Here is a 24,636-nt window from a genome sequence, read left to right as displayed (position 1 = left end):
GCTCCTCAACTCGGCGCCCAGGGCCGCGCGCCCACGTGCTGCTCGGGGTCTTTGCCGGATCCCTGTGGGCGGGTCTCAAGACTGGAGCCTGAGGGATGGGGTGGGGCAGGCACTGCCTGGCGTTGGATGGTGGGTGGCGCGGGTGATGGGCTTTCTTTCTCGGGTTTCTTTCTGATTTTATTTAAACACACACGTACATATAAAATTACAGAAGTAATTTTACGCTCGTTGTAAAAAATTGCAAGTATAAGCACATTTTTTTTTAACAAGTGAAAGATCCCCTTTGGGAACCTGGACGATTCAGTCCCACTGTGTGATGTCAGGCAAATTACCGACTGGCCCGCCCCAGCCACCCCTTCACCCCGCATTTCCCAGTTTGCAAAACATTTCTGTTGACGCTGCAATGGGATTCTTTCATCATTCCCGTGTATAGCCCCGAGGTGCGGGGAAGGTAGAGTTAAAGTGAGTGTAAATTGGGGTAACCCTGTCTTCTCAACCTGTCAAATCAATCCCCAAGTCTTGCCACTTTCTTGCGTCCACATCCCTTACACTAATCCAAACTGCCAGTTCTAACCTGTCCCAGAACAGTGACCTGCTATAAAAGGCCCTCAAGTAAACATGATTTCTACATAATTCTGACAATTTGACTCCTAATCTGGGAGTGTCCCAGGCTTTAGCCTCAGTTTAATACCCATTTCTCAGAATGTGAAGCTTCTGTAGGTGGTAATTGTCATCTCCCACAGTGAAGGTCATCTCAAGTGCCTGAGGATCCATTTCCGGGGCTCCCTCTGGGCTGGTATAGGCCACTTCGGCCCTTCCTTACCAGCTTATACACCCAAACTTGGGATGTTGGGCCCCAAAGTCAGGCACTCATGAGTCTAAAGTCTTGGATCCAACCACAAGTTGCCAAATTCCAGCTTTATCCTATTCACTGCCATAGTAGTGTAGTGGTTGGGTGCTTTGGCTATAGATTTGAACAAACGGAGCCCAAATCCCAGCCCCCTCTCACTAATTATTTTGGCAGGTTATTTAAACTCTCTGAGACTAACGTGGAAAATAACAGTGCTTACCTCATACCATGTTTGTTATGAGGATAAAATGAGAAGTAGGGAAAAGCACTTGCCCTAATGCCTGGCTTCCAGTAAGTTCTCCAACATGGAAGTTGGAGGCCTTCGAATTGTAACTGGTAACTCTTTTATTTAGTACTATTTGCCAGCCCCTGTGCTGTGCTCTTTGCTTACCATTTTTAAAATTTATTTTACTTATGGAAGATTTTTAAATGTTTATTTTTAATTTAGAATGTAAGCTTTATCAGACAGGATTCCTTGTTGACGCTTTCTAATCAAATTCCCACACCATGTCTGGGATATGGTAGGCACTGAAAAAAAAAAACTGAATTTATGTCAAATGATAAACAGCTGTCCCTTACCCCATCTATCCCTATTCCCAACTTCCAGTCCCTTGAGGCAACCACTTCCAAATCTTTTCCCTAAAATCTGTGTATTTCTAAATAGTATACTTTCTATTCATTTGTAGTTTCAGATATTTTAGGGACTGCCCCTCATACATACACACTTCTCCATCTTCTGATTATAATTTGTCAAAACACTGAACATTGGGCCTCCCTGGTGGCGCAAGTGGTTGAGAGTCCGCCTGCCGATGCAGGGGATACGGGTTCGTGCCCCGGTCTGGGAGGATCCCATATGCCGCGGAGCGGCTGGGCCCGTGAGCCATGGCCGCTGAGCCTGCGCGTCCGGAGCCTGTGCTCCGCAACGGGGGAGGCCACAACAGTGAGAGGCCCGCATACCGAAAAAAAAAAAAAAAAAAAAAAACCAAAACACTGAACATTTACATTATTATGACTTTGCAAATATTATTTATAGCTGAGCCATATGGGGTGATTACATTTGTTTTGGGGTAACCAATTCAGGTTGGAGGAGGATGGGAGAAAAGGTAAAATTGAGAATACCTGATGTGTTTGAACACAGAAAAGGAGATTTACACTTCTTTTTTTCTTTTTTTTTTTTCTTTTTGCAGTATGCGAGCCTCTCACTGTTGTGGCCTCTCCCGTTGCGGAGCACAGGCTCCGGATGCGCAGGCCCAGAGGCCATAGCTCACGGGCCCAGCCGCTCCGCGGCATGTGGGATCTTCCCAGACCGGGGCACGAACCCGTATCCCCTGCATCGGCAGGCGGACTCTCAACCGCTGCGCCACCAGGGAGGCCCGAGATTTACACTTCTGATAGAGATATGAACACTGAATAAACGATACTTACACCAAAAAACTAAGCATGTGAAAAACAAGGCAATTATTAACTACAGGGAACTTTAAAATGTTCAACGGTCATAACAGCAAAGGCTTGTGGGGCCTTTGCTATGTGCCTGAAACTGTTCTAACATATGTAAAGCACCTACAGAGAGCTTTATAACTCTTATGTTCAATACGAAGAAAAGAAACTGAGGTTCTGGGCTCGTGTGGAGGCTGATTTAAATTCGAGCCTAGTCTGTGCCACTTGGTAGCTTGGCCTCAAGCTGGACACTTGAACTCTCAGGGACTTTTTCCTGAGGGACAGCAATTCCCACTTCACAAGGCAATCAAATGAGCTATTATTGTATGCAAAGTGCTCAGCACAATGCCTGGCCCCTTTAAGTCCCAATCCACAAGAGCTGTTATTAAGGATAGGGCACTTTCAACCTGCTATATTGTCAAAAGGGAAAACTTCAGTAAATCTAATCCAACTGGACTTTTTGGGAGGGAATGGGGGTGGGAAGAGCAGACACACAAGTGCTTCTTCACAAAGAAAATACTAAAATCAAAAGTGTGATTTTTTCCCTTCTAAGAAGTCAATTTCTAATCAGGATAGTACATGCATCAAAACTAAAAGTTCAAGGAAAAAAAAAACAATCACAGAATACATTTTAAGTTATTTTACATCATATTCATTTTTCCAAGAGTCACTGACATCGAAGAATCCTCCTGGTGCTAGTAAAACTTTCCTGCTGTAATATACAAACCTCCTATATCAGCACTGTTCACTGTAACTTTCTGCAGTTATGGAAATGTTCTACAAATTTCTGTATTTGCATAGCTCAGAACCACAGGCGCTAGACACTTCTGACTACTGATGACTTGAAATGTGGCTAGTGCAACCGAGAAAGTTCATTTTACATTTTTACAAATTTAAATTAAATGTAAAGAGCCACATGTAGGTACTGACCACCATACTGGACAGGTCAGCTCTATATGATTTGGTTGCTCAAATGCCTGTGAAAATCTACATCATTATGCATTAAGTTGTTACTGTGCAGTTAATCATGTTTAATCAGTTATACTAGCTTTTGAAATGATACAGTACATCATTAAACTTAGTATAAGTATTTCTAGAGATGTACTGTACTCAAAAATCTTGGTTTGGGATTAGGATATTAAAAGATCCATCCTATGTCTCACATAATATACAGTATAATTTTTTTAAAATCCAGTGACTCCTGAAACAAACATAAATATCTAACAAAAATCAACTTTTTTTTGATTTGTCTAGAACAGCCACTGTTTCATACAAAAAACAAAAAAAACAAAACAAAACAAAAAAACCCCCAGCTGACTGGCACACACCAGGACCTCTTGACATCACTCAAGTCCTAGTCTTCACCAGGGCTACAGGCATGGGGTTACTCTGCCCATCCCAACACAGCAGGTGCTCCCTTAAAAAAGCAGGGAGCATGTAGAAAACAAGTGGCCTGTTTTATAAAACTCTAAATTTATTCAAAGTGTTAAAAGATTTCACTCTCCCCTCCAAAATACTTTACATTAAAAAAAAAATCAATACTCTCTTCTATTTTTTCAGCCTCTGTACAAGCTACTGCTTCCCTTTCTGGGGACCAGTCTCTGCCCCTCCAACCCTCTTCCCCGCCCTCCCTTCACTCTCAATATTGCTGTAAGTTTGCTTATAAAGCCCTCCTTCCCCTCTCCCCGAGGTCCTGCCCAGCAGGCATAGCTTCCTTTCTGGATTTCAGGCCCTTGGCTGGCAGGTGAGGCAGGTTGGATGGGTGAGACTCGGCAGACAAGGCCTGACGGGCAGAATGCTTTGTGCTTCTGGGAGAAAGGCTGACTGGCTTTTTTCTTCATCAAGCTGGAGGATCACTGTTTTCCTTTTTGCCCCATGGGCACCTGTTCAGGGCCAAATATTTGGCTTGGGGTTGCCCATGGCTGGGTAGCCCTGCCCCTTCTCCAGTTTCCCCAGGCGTAGGTCCATGACAGCTGGGTCTCACGACTGTACCATTTGTCTGTCTGTGGGTTGTGAAGGACAGGAAGAGTGGCACATGACTAGAGCAGGGCTTGACGGAGCCCCGACTTCTCAGAGTATGGGCACCAAACACACAGGGGAGGAAGTTTTGGTTTTTGATAGGCAAAACCAGGGTCAGCCAGGACCATGGGAAATAGGGATGAGAGGGAAAGGTCTAACCACATAGCTGTGGGGTCAGCAATGCTCCTTCTGATTAAAACCCCCTCCCCTCTTCCATCTATCCCACCCTCATCCTGTAGGTCCCAGGATGATTCCGGAAAAGGAGGGGAAAAAAAGAGAAGGATTCTGTTCTGCTGATGGGAAAAAGGCAGGAGATGACAGAGTACTTGGAGCTGGAAGAGGCCTGCTGGAATATGTAGACATCATGGCTTCCTTGTTCCAGGAGGGAGGTGGGGGGCCGGAAACCAGGCCCTCAGAGGCTTCATCAACTCTGTTCCTTGTCCTTGACTAGTAAGACTGTGTGCTGGCCCCCGCTGGACACAGATAAGACCACACGGTTCTCCAACTGTTTGCCTGTCATCTCCACGGGGCTCCAGGCATCCTCTTCCTGTCCTGTGCCCAGCTGGTAGTTGGTGCCCATGCCCCAGGCAAAAACACAACCTACAAAGGACAGAAATACGGGCAGCTGTCTCCAGGATCCCAAGCCCCACCTTTCTGTAGTGTGAGAAGCCTGGCACATGAGGGTGGATTTTGGCCTTGGCCTGTGGCAGCCTGGCAATGTCCCAGTCTCTGGGCGTTCAGGGAAGCTGGGAGGAGGCAAGGAGATGATGGACAAAGAAGAGCTCTGTCAACCAGAGACCGCAGTCCTTACACATTGCCAAAAACTTCTCCCTGCTCCTAGGCGTGGCATTCAAGGCCCGACAATGACTGGCCATTCCCCAAACCCCTATATCACCTCCATTCCCAGGACCAGCTGCCTTTGAGACTGCTCTGGAGGCCCTCCTTTGCTTATCATAAAGGACTGAACCTTCACGGTGCAGCACAAGCCCCACTTCCTCAGGAACTCTTCCCAGATAATCCCGGGTCAAGCACCTCTGCCAGCCGGATTTCTCAAGGCCTCCATGGCTGTTCCACTCAGGCTTTGGTGACCACTTGTCCACACCCTCCTCTGCTGTGCCTGCCAGGACCCCAACTACTAAGCCTTCTTTCTCTTAATAAAATTCTAAGTACAACTCCCTGGGAAGCCGGCACCTACTTGGTTGTAAATAAAAAGGGTCACCGTGGTATAAAATGTAAAGAGAAGCCTGAGTTAGGAGTCTGGAGACATGGGTTCAAGTCCTACTGCTTGTCTGGGCCTCAGTGACATATCTCCTTTTGCTGTTTTTCTCCTCTACAGAACAAATCACCTCTATTACAATAATGTGTTTACCCATTTTGTCATCAAAGCCAGAGCTTCTGACAATCAGGCCAAAAGCAACGTCATCACAAACAGTGTTCTCCACGCCTCAGCGCCATCTGACGGCGGACATCAGAGCCTACTGGGCACTTCAGTAAGAACCACGACCCCCAGGCTCCAACCAGACCGACTATGGGCAGCCCCACTCACCATCCTTGGTCACAGCGTACCCCACAGAGGCCCCACAAGCCACCGAGGAGACGGCGGGCAGCCTGGAGATGAGGGTGGGTACGCTCTTCTCCTCAGCACCTTCCCCAAGGCCCAGCCGCCCATACTCAGCCCGGCCCAGGCTGTATGCTCTTCCTGTGGAGGAAGGAGAGAGATGAGGAGTAGCAGAGGGCATGCTCCGGGTAGGCCAGGTGAGCGCCTATATCTGTGGGAGCTGGTCCCCCATTCCCAGGGTGATGAGGTCTGAAGTGTCCTTTTCAGTTTTGGGGGAGGCCTGGGAGAAACCCCCCAGGCCCCCACTGAACTCACACGTGGAAGAACAACAGGACGCTGGGGGACGGGGGCGACCCTCGTGGACCCACAGCCAGCCCAGTCCATGGAGCAGGCCCAGGTTCCGAGCACCGCCATCTCCGGAGTGTGGCCAGGCCTGTGCCCACGGAACACTCCACCTCCAACCCAGAGATGGACCAGGAGGCCCTACCTTCCGAATCCATGCAGACTGTATGGTGCTGGCCACCAGAGAAGCCCACCCAGGACTTTGTGGAGTTCTTGAAGGATGTCAGGTTCTGAGGTACAAAGCAAGATTCTGTGCCTGGGGTTCCTGGGGGAAGAGGCCAGGACAGGGGTGAGGGTATCCAAGGAGCCGCCTTCTTCTTCCCCTCCCAGTGTGGCCCCCACCCCACACCAGGGTATTTATATTCTCATTTTACAGATGAGAAAACTGAGGCTCTGAGGGGTTAGGTGACCCCACCAAGGGTGCACAACGAATGAGGGGTGGAGGCAGGACTGGAGCCCAGGTCACTCTGGGCGACCCTGGATGATGGGCTTGGGACTCACCTAGTTGATGGTAGTTGGAGAGGCCAAAGCCATATACATGGCCCTCAGAGGAGATGGCAAAGGTGAAGTAGGCACCACAGAAGGCATCCTGGAATCTGACATGGCCCCGGCTTCCCCTGGATTTCAGCATCACACACTTGGGGACCAGGAGTCGTTCTGCAGGCAGAGAGCAGGCCAGGGTCAGTGGCAGACACACACGGCCTCTCCTCTCTGCCCCATCTGTTTCTCCTTCACTGCTAAAGCCCTCGCAGGGAGACTAGGCAGGGACTCTTGTCCCTATTATACAGAAGAGGAAACAGGCCAGGAGAGTCCAAGTGCCTCACTCAGACTCCCACAGCCATAGAGGTAACATTTACCTGGAACTTACCATATGCCAGACAGTCTTTTTTTTTTTTTTTTTTTTTTTTTGCGGTACGCAGGCCTCTCACTGTTGTGGCCTCTCCCGTTGCGGAGCACAGGCTCCAGATGCACAGGCTCAGCGGCCATGGCTCACGGGCCCAGCCACTCCACGGCATGTGGGATCCTCCCGGACCGGGGCACAAACCCGTGTCCCCTGCATCGGCAGGCGGACTCTCAATCACTGCGCCACCAGGGAAGCCCCAGACAGTCTTTTATGTAAACTCATTTAACTTCACAACAAACCAGTGAGGTAGGTTTAAAGGTAGGTGGGTTTAGAGATGAGGAAACTATGTCCAGGGGCCTACAGCCAGTAGCTGGTAGAGCCACGATTCAAACCTGGGGTAGTCTGGCTCTAGAATCTGAGTCCTTAACTACCACCGCAGGTCCACCTGATGCAAGCCTGAAAACAGAGAATCCCTTCTGCCTCTGACCTTCACCGGGGGTGGCTTGCCAACTTGCCCCGCCAGAGGGACCTAAGCCACCTACCGAGGCCCTGCCGGCCACCACGATTAGCAAATAATTCAGGCACGCGGCCCAGTTGGCCCTGCTCCCCGCAGCCCAAAGTATAGAGGTCGCCATCAACTGTCAGCATCACCAAGTGGTCGTTTCCTGAGGGTGAGAGGAAGGCAAGGGATGCAGGGCTGTAAGGGCCGAGGCTGGGCCAGCCCCCAAAAAGTTTCTCCAACTCCTGCCCAGAGTGAGTACCTGCAGACTCACCTGAGGCCACCTTCACCACGGGCATACTCAGCTGCACCTGCACAGGCACCATGCTCTTTTTCATGGGCTCCAAGAGCCCGATCACACCATTATTGTCCTGGAAAGGAGGGGCGGAAGATTTTTCAGCCAGTTCTTCCTGCCTCACACCAGCCAGATCCAGCTTTGCAGTCAGCCACAGAGCTGTCTGGTGAAGGGCACTGGTGCCAGATGGAGATGGAGAAGTGGGCAGGAGCCAGGCCACATAGTGCAATACTTACGAATGAAATCATACGTGGTCTGTGATTTGCATTAAAATAACAAGGGAGTTGGGGAACGGAAGGGAGTGAAGATGAAACAAGTTTGGTCATAAGCTGATAATTGTTGGGGCAAGCAGATAGAGTTCAATATAGTTTTCTGATTACTTTTACGTGTTTGAAATTATCAATAAAAAAATTTTAAATCAGCCCCAATGAGGAAACATCAGCCCCAATGAGGAAATATCAGATTCCTTTATTTATTTGACATTTCAAAATAAATCGAATACTAAAGTACCAAAACAATTTTAATGCTGTATCTGCTTTTTAAACCACACTCTCGTGTCCTGGAAGTTCTGAGATGTGCCCCCAAACCCCCGAGATGTGTGGAAGAAGGCTGGGAAGGGGAGGGGGGAGGTTGAAGGCAGGGAGATGGGTCAATAGGCTTCCTGGCTTAGCCTCAGCCCAAAGGCATCCTTGACCCACCCCTCTCCCAAGACGCACACATCATAACATCAGAGTCCAGGGAACAGCAGTGGTGTGGACAGGCCTGGATGAAGAAGCCAGAAACCTGGGTCTGGACCCAAGCTCTGCCCAGGGCCTTGACTTCCCCACCAGTAAGTACAACAGGGGCCTCGTGATGGGTTATCTTTGGGGCCCCACCAGTTAATTCTGCCCACCAGCCCCCATGCCATCTTCCAGACCCAGTCTTACCCGGAAGGAGCCCCAGAGGAAGACACGGCCATCCTCGGTGAGGGCCGCTGTGTGACTGTCTCCTGCTGACACCTGTATCACCTTCTCTTGCAGTTCCACTTTCCCAGGGACCATCTCTGAGCCCTCCACTGATGTGTCCCTTCCCAGGGCACCCTCATCATTGCAGCCGAAGGAGTAGACCTGTGCCCAGGATGCCCCCGTTAGTACAAGTCCTGGCCTCTCAGTCCGTTCTTGTTTAGGCCAATCCCTGCTCGTCTAGCCAGCTCCATCTCCACAGAGTAATGCGTGTGGTTCAAAGCTCCTTTCCCAAGCCCCCTACTAACCCCAGGCCCTGTCCCATCCTGTGCCACCCCCAACCTACCTGGCCACTTTTGCTTAGACACACAGTGTGCATGCCCCCAGCCTCAGCCTGCACGATGTCCTCTGGAATGGGCACCAGGGCTGGCTTCTTCCTCTCCATCACATTCTCGCCCAGCCCCAGCTGGCCCACGTCGCCCTGGCCCAGCGTCAGCACCAAACCCGGTTCTGTGTTGTGGGACCTATGTGAGACTGAGGGGTGAAGAAGACAGCCCCTGAGTGTGTAGGATGACGGGAGAGAGGAGAGGTCACTGCACAGGCTCTGGGATCACACAGACCTGGGTTCAAGCCCCTGCCCTGCCACAGACCATTAGTCTGACCTCTCCAAGCCTAAGTTTCCTCATCTGTGAAACGAGGATAACAAAAGTACTTATCTCATAGGGTTTTTGTGCAGATTAAAAACTGAGCACATTATTAATGTGAGTGGAAGGAAATGGAAACGAGATACTCAATATCGGCAAATGAATCTTGGTGGAGAGGGTTAAAGAACAGTGGGAACACAAGCTAGTTTTCCTGATAGGCTGTTCTTGGTCGGGAACCATACTAACAGGGCATAATAACGTCTACCCCTTTACCGACTGCCTACTAGTGTTAGACTGCTTTGCAGCCCCTCACATTATGCTACAGACCTTCCATTCTTAGGATCCCACTTTACAGAAAAGGGAACAGAGGCTCAGAGAAGGTCGTAGAATAATTAGTAGAGTTTGCAGTTCATCCGCAAGCTGTGACTTAACCCCTGGACATAGGTACACTGACCCCCACTCCGCTCCTATGTGGGAGCGGACAAGCAGCTGAAAAGGAAGGGGTAGGAGTTAAGAGCCCGCACAGGCTTTTGCAGAGAGGTACACGCCAACCGGTGTGCGGCACAGGGCCATCTGCTGGCCAATGGCGACCGCCCACGGCCCTGGACAGCCAATGGCATCCAGCCCCTCCCTCTGGGGGTGTGGCCAGGCTGCCAGGACTGCTGCGGCTGCGCAGAGAGTGCGCTGGGCAAGCAGCCACCTGTTCGGGCTTCCTGGTCAGGAGGGCTCGGCCCGCAGGCACCGCGGCAGGAGCGGGCGCCTGGAACGCGGCAGGAGGCAACGGCCCTCACTGCCTGGTTACGAGGGGCTGCAAAAGACAGACAGTGTCTGAGTGTGGGTCCATATTCCCCCCTCCCAGATTGGGGGTGGCTCTCTCTCCTGACTCCCTCCAGGGTCCCAGGAGAGAGGAGACCACAGCCACCTCCCTCCAGTGCTACCAGGACATGATCTCATTTTCCTCACGATGGCCCAGTGAGGTTGCCCATTTTATGAATGGGGTAGTAGTCCAAGCTCAGTGAGGTTAGTGATTTGCCCAAAGCTATATGTAGCTAGAAAGTGGCAGAGCCAGGACTTGAACCCAGTCTGGAGGTCAATGGTCTTAACCATGATGCATCACTGCCTGGGGCAAAGCCCTAGGGTCTAGCTTTTTGCCAGTATCTGAGTGCTTTTAGGCAAGTCTCTGCCCCTTTATGATTCCTAGAGGGTGGGATTCAGTGAGGTACAGGAGACTCTCCAGCTGGGTGGAGTTCCTGGACTTCCAGGCCCCTCAGCTTCAAATCTCACGGAGAAAGGAGCCCAGTTCCAGATTCTGGGGTGCCAAGAGGCCACCCATACTGAAGTAGAGGCCAAGGCCAACTTACCCTTCACCTTCTTGCTTTTGGGGAGGGCATCTTCGGGGGGTGACCTTCTCTTAGTTATACGCTTGGGTGGCATCTTCCTGTCCTGAAAAACCCAGGCAAATACTCCATGTCAGAAATGGCAATCATTTTTCTGCTCTAATTAGGCAATATTCATCAAAAACCCTAAAAAAAGTGAGAAGAAATGCCCAGCAATTCCACTTCTCAGAATTTATCTGAGAAGAACCAAATAATAAATACACCCAAAGATTAAGATCCACAAATATTCTCTACTGTATTCTTCATAACATTAAAAAAACAACAAAAAATGGAGCAACCCATACACTGAGGAGTAGAGGACTGGCTAGATAATATGTGGTATATTGATGATAAAACAGGACGAAGCCATCAAAAGTGATGCTTTCAGAGATTTATTTACTGAATCATTGCCAAGTAATATAAACAGATTGAAAAACAGCCCATCATCCTATTTGTGGAAAAGAAAAAGCATACACATATAAAAATGTGTGGAAGGAAATACATTCAATATTGATAATGGTAACCTCTGGAAAATGGGATTATGGACAACTTTTACTTCTTTCTTTGTACTTTACCTATATTATCGAAGCTACAAGAAACATTACATGTATTTTTAAAATTTTATTATAAAACATTGAAGAACATTAAGTGAAGTATCCCTCACAACTCCTCCCAACCCCGACATAACCACTAGTAACTTTGGTTATACATTACTGTCATAATCAGACCACACACACACAAAGCTGTTCTCATTAAATAAAAGCAAACCAAACCATCTGTGCCCTTTGATACAAAATGCCACCACTCCTGGGAGGAAGCTGGCTTTCCTCTAAGCAGTCCAACAAGAGAAAAACACTGTATACACACTCACACAAACAGACGGTGTTACAAAAGGGGGAAAGGAAATCACCTACGGGTGACAAGAAGGGCTGCTGCACCTAGCACGATCCTGGGCAGCTGAAAGCCTCAGCCCTGAGCCCCTCACTCCTTAAACTAACTGCTGCTGCCTTGCCTCCTCAAGACCTCTGAGAACAGACTTTCTCCACGTCTGTCTCAATTCCAATCCAGCCCAAATTGTGTCGAAAGCCTTTTTCCCCCACATAAACAGCTTTGGAAATAAATCTTTATTGAGCCCTGGTCTTTAAGGTTATGAAAGACAGTTCAGTTGTCTAAGCCTTAGGCTCCCAAACTCTAACAAGGGCAATTTGCAGCTACCCAGATGCAAAAGTGGTAGAGCAAGTGGTGGTTAAGAGGAGCCAGAATATGTGCTCAGCTGTTTTCTAGCTGTTTGACCTTGGACGTTAAATAACAAAGTTATTTAATCTCTTCATGATTCAGTTTCCTCCTCAGTAAAATGGGGATAATAATAGTACCCACACCCTGTTGTGACGTGTATGACTAATTTGAGCTAATACTGTAAAAGTAATAACACAGTAAGTGCTCAATAAATCAATGTTGGTGTTATAACATCTAGGGTCTGTCCCAGGTGATGCTCAGGCACAGCTCTAATCTAATCTAACCCACCTCTCCTCCATTCTACAGAAAAGGGATGGAGACTCTACCCAAGGCTACAAATGGAAAGAGAACCCCAAGAGCCCTTCTCAGGCTCCTCTGTGGGCCTGAACAGCACCCCATTCTTCCTCCCTCCCCCGCTTCCTTCCTTCCAGCAGGTCCTAGAGCCTCAGCCTCTCCAGCTCTCCATTCCATGGTATATGAACACAAGGTGAGTGGCCTGGAATTTCCAGGCCATTTCTGCTGACTATCCTGGGGGAAAAGAACAAAGTACCGAAGATGACAAAATAGCTAAAGGCCTACAATCCGCCAAGGCTGTGTAGGTTGAGCTTCTGCAGGTTGAGCTTCTACAGGTTGTGACTGGCCCAGTTTTGACTCTGTTGAAGCATTTCTGTGTTTCACCCAACTTCTATTCTCCCAGGGTTGAACTCCTCCCCTCCAAGCAGCCTCTTTGAAACCCCTTTTCCCACACTAGAAATGCACATTCCTTAGGATAAAGGGAATTAGATTCATCTGCCAGAGCTGTGGTTTGTTCAACCCTGCTTCTGTGACCATGGTTGACCTCCTGGCGGCTTTTTAAAAAAAATTTATTTATTTTATTTATTTACTTTTGTCTGTGTTGGGTCTTCGTTGCTGCACGCAGGCTTTCTCTAGTTGCGGCGAGTGGGGGCTACTCTTTGTTGCGGTGCGCGGGCTTCTCAGTGCGGTGGCTTCTCTTCTTGCAGAGCACGGGCTCTAGGCGCACGGGCTTCAGTAGTGTGGCACGCAGGCTTAGTTGCTCCGCGGCATGTGGGATCTTCCCAGACCAGGGTTCGAACCCGTGTCCCCTGCATTGGCAGGCAGATTCTTAACCACTGCGCCACCAGGGAAGTCCCTCTCTGGCAGCTTAAACCTCTCTTGAGCTGTACCCTCATCTGTAAAAAGGGATGCAATGACCACTTCCAGGGCTGTTGTCGAGACTGAATGAAGCACTTCCCTGGTGGCGCAGTGGTTAAGAATCCGCCTGCCAATGCAGGGGACACGGGTTTAATCCCTGGTCCGGGAAGATCCCACATGCCGCGGAGCAACTAAGCCCGTGCACCACAACTACTGAGCCTGTGCTCTAAAGCCTGCGAGCCGCAGCTACTGAGCCCACGTGCCACAACTACTGAAGCCCATGTGCTTAGAGCCCGTGCTCCGCAACAAGAGAAGCCACCGCAATGAAAAGCCTGCGCACCGCAACAAAAACTAACCCCCGCTCACCGCAATCAGAGAAAGCCCGCGCCCAGCAACGAAGACCCAGCACAGCCAAAAAAAAAAAAAAAAAAAAAGACTGAATGAAATGTTTGTAAAGGACTTTGGAGTGCCAAGCACACAGTAAGTACTCAATACGTGGCAGCATGTACTCATTCATTCCATGAATGCCTATTACCACTGCCAGGTGTAGCAAGGAAAAAGGAAACTAACCCTCTCCCTGTTCTCGTGGAGCTTAATTCTAGTGGGAAAGACACACACACACATACACACACACACAGAGTATTATTACAGATGGTGTTGTGTGAAGGATAGGCAAGGCACAACAAAGTAAACGTACTTAACGCCACTGAACTATATACAATTAAAAATGGTTAAAATGGTCAATTTTATGTTATGGGTATTTTACCACAGTAAAAAAAAAAAAAGAGAGAGAAAAACTGGGACGGGGGAGGAGATATAGGTCAGATAGGTAACATTTGGGCTAAGGCTTGAAATACTAGCAAGAGAAAGCTAGCAGGGGAAGACCCGGACAAAAGCATGTGATGTGCTCAGGAACCTGGGGAGGCCAGCAGGGCTGTAGGTGGACAGCGATGGATCACATGGCACAAGGGGAGCAGGCGCTGGATCATACAAGGCCTAGTAGGGAAAACATAAGAGTTTTAAGAAAAATGTCTTCTTAACGATTGTTCTGGCTACTGTAGAGAAAATGCAATGGTTTGGAAGAGGAGGAGATTGCAGGCATCCAAATGAGAGAAGTCAGTGACTTGATTTGGTCTGAGGCAAGAGAGAAAAGTAGACAAAACAGATCAATTTAGGAGACAGGCTTGCTTTGCTGGCGGATTAGATGTTGGGAATGAGGGTGAGGGAGGAACCCAGAATGACTTTTTCATCCTAAAAAACCCAGCCTCCCCGATCGCCCATGAACTTGGCCAAACACAAGCACCCCCAGGCTTTGGCTTAAGTGAATAAGTAGATGGTCAACTTCCAGTTACTGAGAACACTGGGGGACAAACAGGAGAGGAGAGACTGAGAGGTCCGCCTCACCAGGCATTTTTGTTAAGTCCGAAGTGCGTGGGAGCCGACCAAAAGGGATGTTAAGTAGCAGCGCTGGATGGGTTAAGGAGTGTGGGACGTAACAGGTATCCACTGTTTCTTGTACCCCTGGCCAGGGTGCCAGCCAGTTCACTGTGTCCAGGGCCCTGTCCCGCCAAGGGCATGTTTCCCGTCAGTTCGTCAGAATGACCCGCAGCAGTTAGCTGTGCTGGGGAGGGAGACTGTGTAGTAGCATGGAAAAGTACTTACAACCAGAAGTGAAAAAAAGGGAACAGAATAATATCAGCACATTGGTGCTGATGTTGGGTTGACCTGTGGGCAAGGCCTGGAGTGGAGAAAAATAAAGGCTATATGAGGTATTTGGTGTCATGGGTCATTAACCGAAAAAAAAAAGTGTTAGTGTGGGTTGGAACAGACCCAGGCAATATCTCCTTAGCCACCTGTGTTTTGGGCTAATATTCTGGGGCATCTCACTGCAAGCTAACCACACTGATCCCACTTTACAGACGAGGAAACTGAGGCTCAAAAAGGCAAAGTGTCTTACCCAAGACTGGACGAGGAAATCAAGATCTGTACCAAGTACCAGGTCACTCAGACCCCAGAGCTGGTGCCCCTACCTACTTCCTCCCCACACTCCCCAGTCCCTCAGCCTGTCTGAGAACTCTCCCTCATACTCTCTCCCCCAGAAAAGAAAGCAGCTTGCCTCTCATCTCCCTACTGCCCACCCCCATCCCCATCCCGCTCTACAAGCCATTCATGATCTTTTTAAACCTCAAACCTGAAACAAGCTGCTTCCTTGCTCAGACTCCTCAGTGGCTCCCTCTGCTCACATTTCTCAGCCTGGTACTAAAGACCTCCAGGGTCTGATACTAACACGACTTCTGGCCTCCTGCCTTATCTGTCACATCGTCCCTTCTCTTCTCACACAATCTTAGACTGCCTACTATTCTCTCCATACCATGTGCATCTCTGTACCATCCCATCCCTATCCTACTAGAAGAAGTTCTACTCAAAGTCACCTCCATTGGTAAGCCACCTCTGATCCCTCTCTCAATCCTAAAGGAATCATTCTCGCAGAGAAATTAGGACAGACTTTTAGATCATGATTATTTAAAGTTACCTGTCTATCCACCATATCAATCTGCTCCTTAAAATGAGCCTCTCTGGGACACTGGCCACACCTACTTTCTATGTGCCAACAACCTTTAACTTCTCACAACAAGCTGAAGAAGGCACTGTCACTCCTATTTCACAGTTGAGGGAACTGAGGCTCAGAGAAGTCAATTTACTTGCTTAAGTTCATACCATCAGAAAGGAGAGCCAGGAATAGAATCCAGGTATATCTGATAATTAAAAACAAAAACAAAACAAGAATGGTTGGCTAAAGGCAGGCCATGATCCAGGCAGGGGTCGAGGCAGCCTGGACAGGCCTCCCCAGGATCCCCTGTGAGCCTGGCCAAAGGCAAGGAGCAGAGGGCAGCAGCCTGCTGAGGGGGACAGGATAGTGAGAGCAGAGAGCAGCTCGGAGGCAGCTAGGGCCTGGGAGGGTGGGCCACGTGGGTGACAAATCTGCTGAAAGATGTATGGAAGGACGGCGGGTACAACTCCATGCTGTGGTGGAGAGAGCACTGGCTTTCAAGTCCAACAGACCTGAGTTCCCTTTGAGCCTGACAGTCTTCATCTCTCAAACAGAGGACTCCAGGCACTGCAGGGTGCTGCTGTGAGCAATCCCCGAGGCAAGGCGGAAGATAAGAGGGCACCTTTTAAAAGGTGGAGCCCTGTACCCATGACCCACCTGCATATCCTCTACTGTACACATCAGTCCTTTGACAGACTCCCTCTCTAACTGCTCTGGGTGTGTTTTCTTAGCCAGACACTGAGTGCCTGGGCTAGGAATAAGTAACAGTCTTTTGTCCCTACCCTGCACTCCCCAACAGACAAACACAGCTTCCATCTTCAAGGAGTTTACAGTCTGGGAGAAGAGTGAGATACAATCCAATATGTCAGATACAGAGACAACTTCCACCAATAGGCACCTAAAGTGTGCCAGCCTCTCCTAGAACGTTCACACCTGCCCTTGGAGGTGTGATCATCCTAGCTCTACAGATAAGAAAGTAGAGGCTCAGAGGAAGGCGCTCCAGGCCACACAGAGGTGGGATGACAGCCCAGGTCTCCCGACCACTCCCCACTAGGACGAGAGCATCCCCCCTCCCCACTTCTCTCTGGGCCTCAGTTTCCTCATTTGGTGAATGAGGACACAGCAGACTAGACAGTCTACCACGGCCGTGGTGTTCCTGCAGTGACCTGCTGTGACCTCATCTCTGCAAAGGGAGACAGAGCCCTCTCTGACCACAGCAGCTGTCTCCACCCACCCCAACATCAGGAGGCAGACACTTGCCCACCAGACGCAACGGCTAAAGAATCTCTTTGTGAGAAAAGTCCCCAGGAGGGATGGAAAAAGATTCCATGCAAATGGAAATCAAATAAAGATGGAGCAGCAATACTCATATCAGATAAAATAGACTTTAAAATAAAGAATGTTACAAGAGACAAGGAAGGACACTACATAATGATCAAGGGATCAATCCCAGAAGAAGATATAACAATTATAAATATATATGCACCCAACATAGGAGCACCTCAATACATAAGGCAACTGCTAAGAGCTATAAAAAAGGAAATCGACAGTAACACAATAATAGTTGGGGGCTTCTCTGGTGGCGCAGTGGTTGAGAGTCCGCTTGCCGATGCAGGGGACACGGGTTCGCGCCTGGGTCCGGAAAGATCCCATGTGCCGCAGAGCAGCTGGGGCCGTGAGCCATGGCCACTGAGCCTGCACGTCCGGAGCCTGTACTCCGCAATGGGAGAGGCCACAGCAGAGAGAGGCCCGTGTACCGCAAAAGAAAAAAAAAAAAAAAAAAGTTGGGGACTTTAACACCTCACACCAATGGACAGATCATCCAAACAGGGAAACACAAGCTTTAAATGAAACAACAGATGAGATAAATTTAATTGATATTTATAGGATATTCCATCCAAAAACAGCAGATTACACTTTCTTCTCAAGTGCACACGGAACATTCTTCAGGATAGATCACACCCTGCATCACAAATCAAGCCTCAGTAAATTTAAGAAAATTGAAATCATATCAAGGATCTTTTCCGACCACAATGCTATGAGATTAGAAATCAATTACAGGGAAAAAAAAACGTAAAAAACACAAACACATGGAGGCTAAACAATACATTACTAAATAACCAAAAGATCACTTTAGAAATCAAAGAGGAAATCAAAAAATATCGAGAGACAAATTACAATGAAAACACGATGATCCAAAACCAATGGGATGCAGCAAAAGCAGTTCTAAGAGGGAAGTTTATAGCAACACAAGCCTACCTCAAGAAACAAGAAAAATCTCAAATGAACAATCTAACCTTACAGCTAAAGGAACTAGAGACAGAAGAATAAACAAAACCCAAAGTTAGTAGAAGGAAAGAAATCATAAAAATCAGAGCAGAAATAAATGAAATAGAAACAAAGAAAAGAACAGCAAAATGAATAAAACTAAAGGCTGGTTCATTGAGAAGATAAACAAAATTGATAAACCTTTAGCCAGATTCATCAAGAAAAACAGGGAGAGGACTCAAATCCATAAAATTAGAAAGGAAAAAGGAGAAGTTACAACAGACACTGCAGAAGTACAAAGCATCCTAAGAGACTACTACAAGCAACTCTATGCCAATAAAATGGACAACCTGGAAGAAATGGACAAATTCTTAGAAAGGTATAACTTTCCAAGACTGAACCAGGAAGAAATAGAAAATATGAACAGACCAATCACAAATAATGAAATTGAAACCGTGATTAAAAATCTTCCAACAAACAGAAGTCCAGGACCAGATGGCTTCACAGGTGAATTCTATCAAACATTTAGAGAAGAGCTTAACACCCATCCTTCTCAAACTCTTGCAAAAAATTGCAGAGGAAGGAACACTCCCAAACTCATTCTATGAGGCCACCATCACCCTGATCCCAAAACCAGACAAAGCTACTACAAAAAAAGAAAATTACAGACCAATATCACTGATGAGTATAGATGCAAAAATCCTCAACAAAATACTAGCAAACAGAATCCAACAACACATTAAAAGGATCATACACCATGATCAAGTGGGATTTATCCCAGGGATGCAAGGATTCTTCAGTATACACAAATCAATCAATGTGTTACACCATATTAACAAATTGAAGAAGAAAAACCATATAATCATCTCAATAGATGCAGAAAAAGCGTCTGACAAAATTCAACTCCAATTTATGATAAAAACTCTCCAGAAAGTGGGCATGGGGGAGCCTACCTCAACATAATAAAGGCCATATACGACAAACCCACAGCAAACATCATTCTCAATGGTGAAAAACTGAAAGCATTTCCTCTAAGATCAGGAACAAGACAAGGATGTCCATTCTCACCACTATTATTCAACATAGTTTTGGAAGTCCCAGCCACGGCAATCAGAGAAGAAAAAGAAATAAAAGGAATACAAATTGGAAAAGAAGTAAAACTGTCACTGTTTGCAGATGACATGATACTATACATACAGAATCCTAAAGATGCCACCAGAAAACTACTAGAGCTAATCAATGAATTTGTAAAGTTGCAGGATACAAAATTAATGTACAGAAATCTCTTGCATTCCTATATACTAACAACAAAAGATCAGAAAGAGAAATTAAGGAAACAATCCCATTCACCACTGCAACAAAAAGAATAAAGTACCTAGGAATAAACCTACCTAAGGAGGTAAAAGACCTGTACTCAGAAAACTGTAAGACACTGATGAAAGAAATCAAAGATGACACAAACAGATGGAAAGATATACCAGGTTCTTGGATTGGAAGAATCAATATTGTGAAAATGACTACACTATCCAAAGCAATCTACAGATTCAATGCAATCCCTATCAAATTACCAGTGGCATTTTTTACAGAACTAGAACAAAAAATCTTAAAATTTGTATGGAGACACAAGAGACCCCGAATAGCCCAAGCAGTCTTGAGGGAAAAAAAAACGGAGCTGGAGGAATCAGACTCCCCGACTTCAGACTATACCACAAAGCTACAGTAATCAAGACAATATGGTACTGGCACAAAAACAGAAATATAGATCAATGGAACAGAATAGAAAGCCCAGAGATAAACCCACGCACCTATGGTCAACTAATCTATGACAAAGGAGGCAAGGATATACAATGGAGAAAAGACAATCTCTTCAATAAGTGGTGCTGGGAAAATTGGACAGCTACATGTAAAAGAATGAAATTAGAACACTCCCTAACATCATACACAAAAATAAGCTCAAAATGGATTAGAGACCTAAACATAAGACTGGACATTATAAAACTCTTAGAGGAAAACATAGGAAGAACACTCTTTGACATAAATCACAGCAAGATCATTTTTGATCCACCTCCTAGAGTTATGGAAATAGAAACAAAAATAAACAAATGGGACCTAATGAAACTTAAAAGCTTTTGCAAAGCAAACTACAAACAAGACGAAAAGACAACCCTCAGAATGGGAGAAAATATTTGCAAACAAATCAACGGACAAAGGATTAATCTCCAAAATATATAAACAGCTCATGCACCTCAATGTTAAAAAAAACAAACAACCCACCAAAAAATGGGCAGAAGACCTAAATAGACATTTCTCCAAAGAAGACATACAGATGGCCAAGAAGAACATGACAAGCTGCTCAACATCACTAATTATTAGAGAAATGCAAATCAAAACTACAATGAGGTATCACCTCACACCAGTTAAAATGAGCATCATAAGAAAATCTACAAACAACAAATGCTGGAGAGGGTGTGGAGAAAAGGCAACCCTCTTGCACTGTTGGTTGGAATGTAAAGTGATACAGCCACTATGGAGAACAGTATGGAGGTGCCTTAAAAAACTAAACATAGAATTACCATATGACTCAGCAATTCCACTACTGGGCATATACCCAGAGAAAACCATAATTCAAAAAGACACATGCACCCCAATGTTCACTGCAGCACTATTTACAATAGCCAAGTCATGGAAGCAACCTAAATGCCCATCGACAGATGAATGGATAAAGATGTGGTACATATACACAATGGAATATTACTCAGCCATAAAAAGGAAGGAAATTGGGTCATTTGTAGACACATGGATGGATCTAGAGACTGTCATACAGAGTGAAGTAAGTCAGAAAGAGAAAAACAAGTATCGGATATTAACGCCTATATGTGGAACCTAGAAAAATGGTACAGATGAACTGGTTTGCAGGGCAGAAATAGAGACACAGATGTAGAGAACAAACGTATGGACACCAAGGGGGGAAAGTGGTGGGGGGAGTGGTGGGGGGGGATGAATTGGGAGATTGGGATTGACATGTATACGCTAATATGTATAAAAAATACAGAACTAATAAGACCCTGCTGTATAACAAAATAAATAAAATACAATTAAAAAAAAAAAAGGCCCCAGGAGGGAAGGGAGGAGAGAGGCTCATCTGTCGACAAATATTTGCTGAGCTCCTGCCTCGTGTCAGGCACAGAGCTGGTAGACTTCATCCAGGAACTCCTTACTGGGGGATCCCCCTTACATAGGGAGCTGAGCCTCGGCTTAAGTGCATTCATTTTTCCCAGGGGAAAGGGGCCACATCTTCCACCAGATGTTACAACCACAGCTTTATGGAAATAATAGGATATTAGTAATCCTCACCACAAGCCTCTTATCTCCACCTTACAGGTAAGGGAAACAAGGCCCATGGGGATTGGGTGGGTGGCCCAAGGGTACCCAACTAGGAAGTTGCCGAGCTGAACACTATTCCTGCTCTTGGGATGTTTTCGCAACAGGAGCATGTAGAACTCCTAGTTCATCTTTCCAGACTCCATTCTGATGCCCTTCTTGGGTGAAACCATCGCTGCCTTCTCCACCCCACCCAGTGTTCCTTGGTCTGGCACTCCAGACCTTTTGAGACCCAGCCCGTGCAGGAATATCTTGCTCTTCCCCGACTTGCACCCTGTGCTCCAATCAAACACCGTGGTACCCCTGATGACAACACTCAACTACACCTTCATGCTTTTGCATGTGCTGTGTTCCCTGCCTGGATCACCCTAACCCCGCCCACCCTCAGTCTGCCTGGATAACTCCATTGTTCCTTCAAAACCCGGGCCAAGAGTAACCTCGGCTGGAAAGCCATACCTAACACTCCTGCGCAGGCTTGGGTGAACCTCCGTGTTCCCCTCCACACTCCGTACACTCAGCTTCTGCTGGGGCACCCAAGTCACACTTGGTTGGAGCACCTCTGTTAATATCCGCCAGCAGCAGCGCCCCGGCTCCACGGGCACACTTCGGGGATCGCCCCGTACCGTAAATGTGGCCCTACATGGGCCTCCCCAGGGAGACCGCGAGCTCCGTCAAGGCCACACGGGGCCCTCTCACCATGTTCCCCAGCCCTGCTCGCGCGGCACGGAGTAGACAGCCAGTAAATAATCTGTTGACAGATGAGTTGGTGCGGAGTTCCCGGCACACCTCTCCAACCGGTCAACAGTCGTCGTGACGGTGCCTGTTGACGCTGAGATCTCGCTCTCTGCGTAAACCCTCAGCAGCCTACCCTCCTAAAAGCAGACCCTCGCCGGGCAGGGTTCCGCCCCACTCTGCAAACCGCATTCTCCAAACCAGTGCTGGACTTAATCACTTTCCCGCTCCGGAAACGCGGCCCCGCCAGGGCTGCCGCCCCGGCCCGGTAGGCGCGCTGGTCGGCACACCGCTGGCGGCGAGGTCACCGCGGCCGCGCGCACCCTGGCCGGCCGCGCTCGGGCCGTTTGAATCTCCCGCCCCCGCGGGCGGCGCGGGCCAGGCGTGCGAGGCGCGGCTGCAGAGGGGCCGCGCGGCCCTCGCTCAGGCGAGGCGGGGCCCGGCAGGCTCCGGGGGGGCCCGCGGGGCTGGAGACTCGCGCGCCCGCACCTCTCAGCCACTCGGCTTCACGTGGGGCCGGCGCCGCGCGACACGGGCGCGCGCAGGCAACGGCCCCGACCCGCCGCCGACCGCCGGTGCCCGCGCGCCGACCTCCGCCCCGACCCTCCGCGCGTGACGGGCGCGACCTACCTCGCTGCAGGTCGGCCACAAGGAACTCCTCCGCTCCCCGGCCCGGCCGCGAACTGCCCCAGAGCATGCGCTCTACAGGCCTCCGGCCCCGACCCCGGGCCAGAAAAGAAAACAAAGAGCCCGGCGGCCCCTGGCGGCCGCCCCGGGAAGTGCAAGTGGCGCGCTCTGGCTAAGGCGCTCCTAACCAGGCTCTCTCCGCCCTGGCAAGGGTACAGTGGGTGTGTATTTTGAAGACCCCAAATTGGGACAAGAGGACTGACAACCAGAAAGACTACTTGAAATCAAGGTTTGTTTGGGAGAATCTGGTGTGGAAGGGACTGTACGGACAAAAGAGATTCGGATCCTCCCTGCTCTCAAGAGGCTCTCCATCAGAGAAAGATGAGAAATCAGACTATCAGCAACTACTCAAGGCTGTGACAACGGTAGGCACAAGGTTATCTGGCTCAGCCGGGGCTTAACAAAGGCTTTCCAGGTTAAGCCTAAGAGGGCTGGGCATCCTAGGAGAAGCATCCCGTGCACTGACAGGGAGCGATGGGAGCCTGTGGTGTTTGTGGGAAACTGCCAAGGTCTGACTGGGGCAGAGGGTGCCATGCGGAGGAACTGGAGAGGGAGAGACAGATCATGGATTCAGGGTCTTGTCTAAGGAGGCAGCCTCTTCCCTGGGGAAATGGGGAACTATGGAACGGATTTAAGCACGTGAGTGACAGGAGCAGATTTTTGTTTTAGAACAAAATGGAGAATGCAGAGAATGGACTTGGGGGAAGGGGAAACCAAGAGTGGGGGGGGAGGCCAGATAAAAAAGATGAGGCTGTGAACTGAGGTGGGGAGCTAGTGATGGAAAACAGGCGCCAAGCTGACTACCCTGTCTTGTTAACACACTCCTTCTTCAGGACAGGATACAAACAGTTCTTCAGGATTTCAAGTTCCCTGTGGTGACCTTTCAGGCCTTTTGATTGTGTCTGGGGGTTTCCCAGGTCAAAGGCGTGGCCTCTGCAGAAGGATATTTTCTCCATTTCATGTTGATTCTGACTCTGAAGGTCATTCTATCATACCTGAACTCTAGATAGACACTTTTTTTTTTTTTTTGCGGTACGCGGGTCTCTCACTGTTGTGGCCTCTCTCGTTGCGGAGCACAGGCTCCAGACGCACAGGCTCAGCAGCCATGGCTCAGGGGCCTAGCCGCTCCGCAGCATGTGGGATCTTCCCGGACCGGGGCACGAACCCGTGTCCCCTGCATCGGCAGGCAGACTCTCAACCACTGCGCCACGAGGGAAGCCCTAGATAGACACTTTTGATGAGAGTTTACCAACTGAGTTTCTTCGACACAAAGCCCACCCCAAAGCACTCCCCATCTTTAAGGTTTCTCACCTCCTCAAGTTTACTGTTGCCTCCATCAGGGACTCCATCTTTTGGATGTTACACTGTGAAATTCCTCCAAGTTTTAACCCTGGGATCTCTGATCTGTCCCTGCTGTCTTCCTCCAAGATCTTACTCATTCATATGGCTTGATGTAATTATAAAAATAACTATCATCACGTATTTTGTAAAACCTCTTACTTCAACTACAGAAACACATCCGTCCATTACTTCATTGGTTCCTCACAAAACCCTCGACAGATGGAAAATGAAAAAAATGAGGTTCAAAGAGGTTAAGCAAGTTTTCTCTGGGGTCATCATACAAGTGGTAGAAGGAGATCAGAAATCTTCTTTAGGGCCGAGCCATCGCCTTTTAACTGAGAGGGCAGCCCACCTGGTCTGGTTCTGACCTCTACCCTAAGTTTTAGTCCTACGGCTCTACCCAGAAGACTCAATACCCCAAATAAAACTCATTTTCCTTGGATCTAGACCCCCCACCCCCACCCCCCCTTCATCCTTCAAGCC

The 24,636-nt window shown here is 48.3% G+C and overlaps 1 protein-coding gene across 2 annotated transcripts; it reads right to left on the bottom strand.

Moving 5' to 3' along the window:
- Nucleotides 1–3,743: 3,743 nt before the first annotated feature.
- On the bottom strand, nt 3,744–22,827 carry RCC1 (regulator of chromosome condensation 1). Of its 2 annotated transcripts, none has more exons than XM_060089278.1 (10): nt 22,756–22,827; nt 10,791–10,872; nt 9,132–9,319; nt 8,771–8,950; nt 7,824–7,920; nt 7,593–7,715; nt 6,708–6,863; nt 6,352–6,471; nt 5,853–6,005; nt 3,744–4,906 (listed from the first exon to the last, which is right to left on the bottom strand). In XM_060089278.1, exons 2-10 carry the CDS (start codon nt 10,861–10,863, stop codon nt 4,731–4,733), a joined length of 1,266 nt encoding a protein of 421 aa, XP_059945261.1. In that variant the 5' UTR covers nt 10,864–10,872; nt 22,756–22,827; the 3' UTR covers nt 3,744–4,730. The 2 variants fall into 2 exon arrangements, with proteins under 2 accessions (XP_059945261.1, XP_059945259.1); XM_060089276.1 differs by lacking the exon at nt 22,756–22,827 and adding an exon at nt 21,850–22,417.
- Nucleotides 22,828–24,636: the final 1,809 nt, after the last annotated feature.

This window comes from Mesoplodon densirostris, chromosome 2, assembly GCF_025265405.1.
Source record: "Mesoplodon densirostris isolate mMesDen1 chromosome 2, mMesDen1 primary haplotype, whole genome shotgun sequence".
NCBI lineage: Eukaryota > Metazoa > Chordata > Mammalia > Artiodactyla > Ziphiidae > Mesoplodon > Mesoplodon densirostris.
This window is presented reverse-complemented; position numbering and strand designations above follow the sequence as displayed.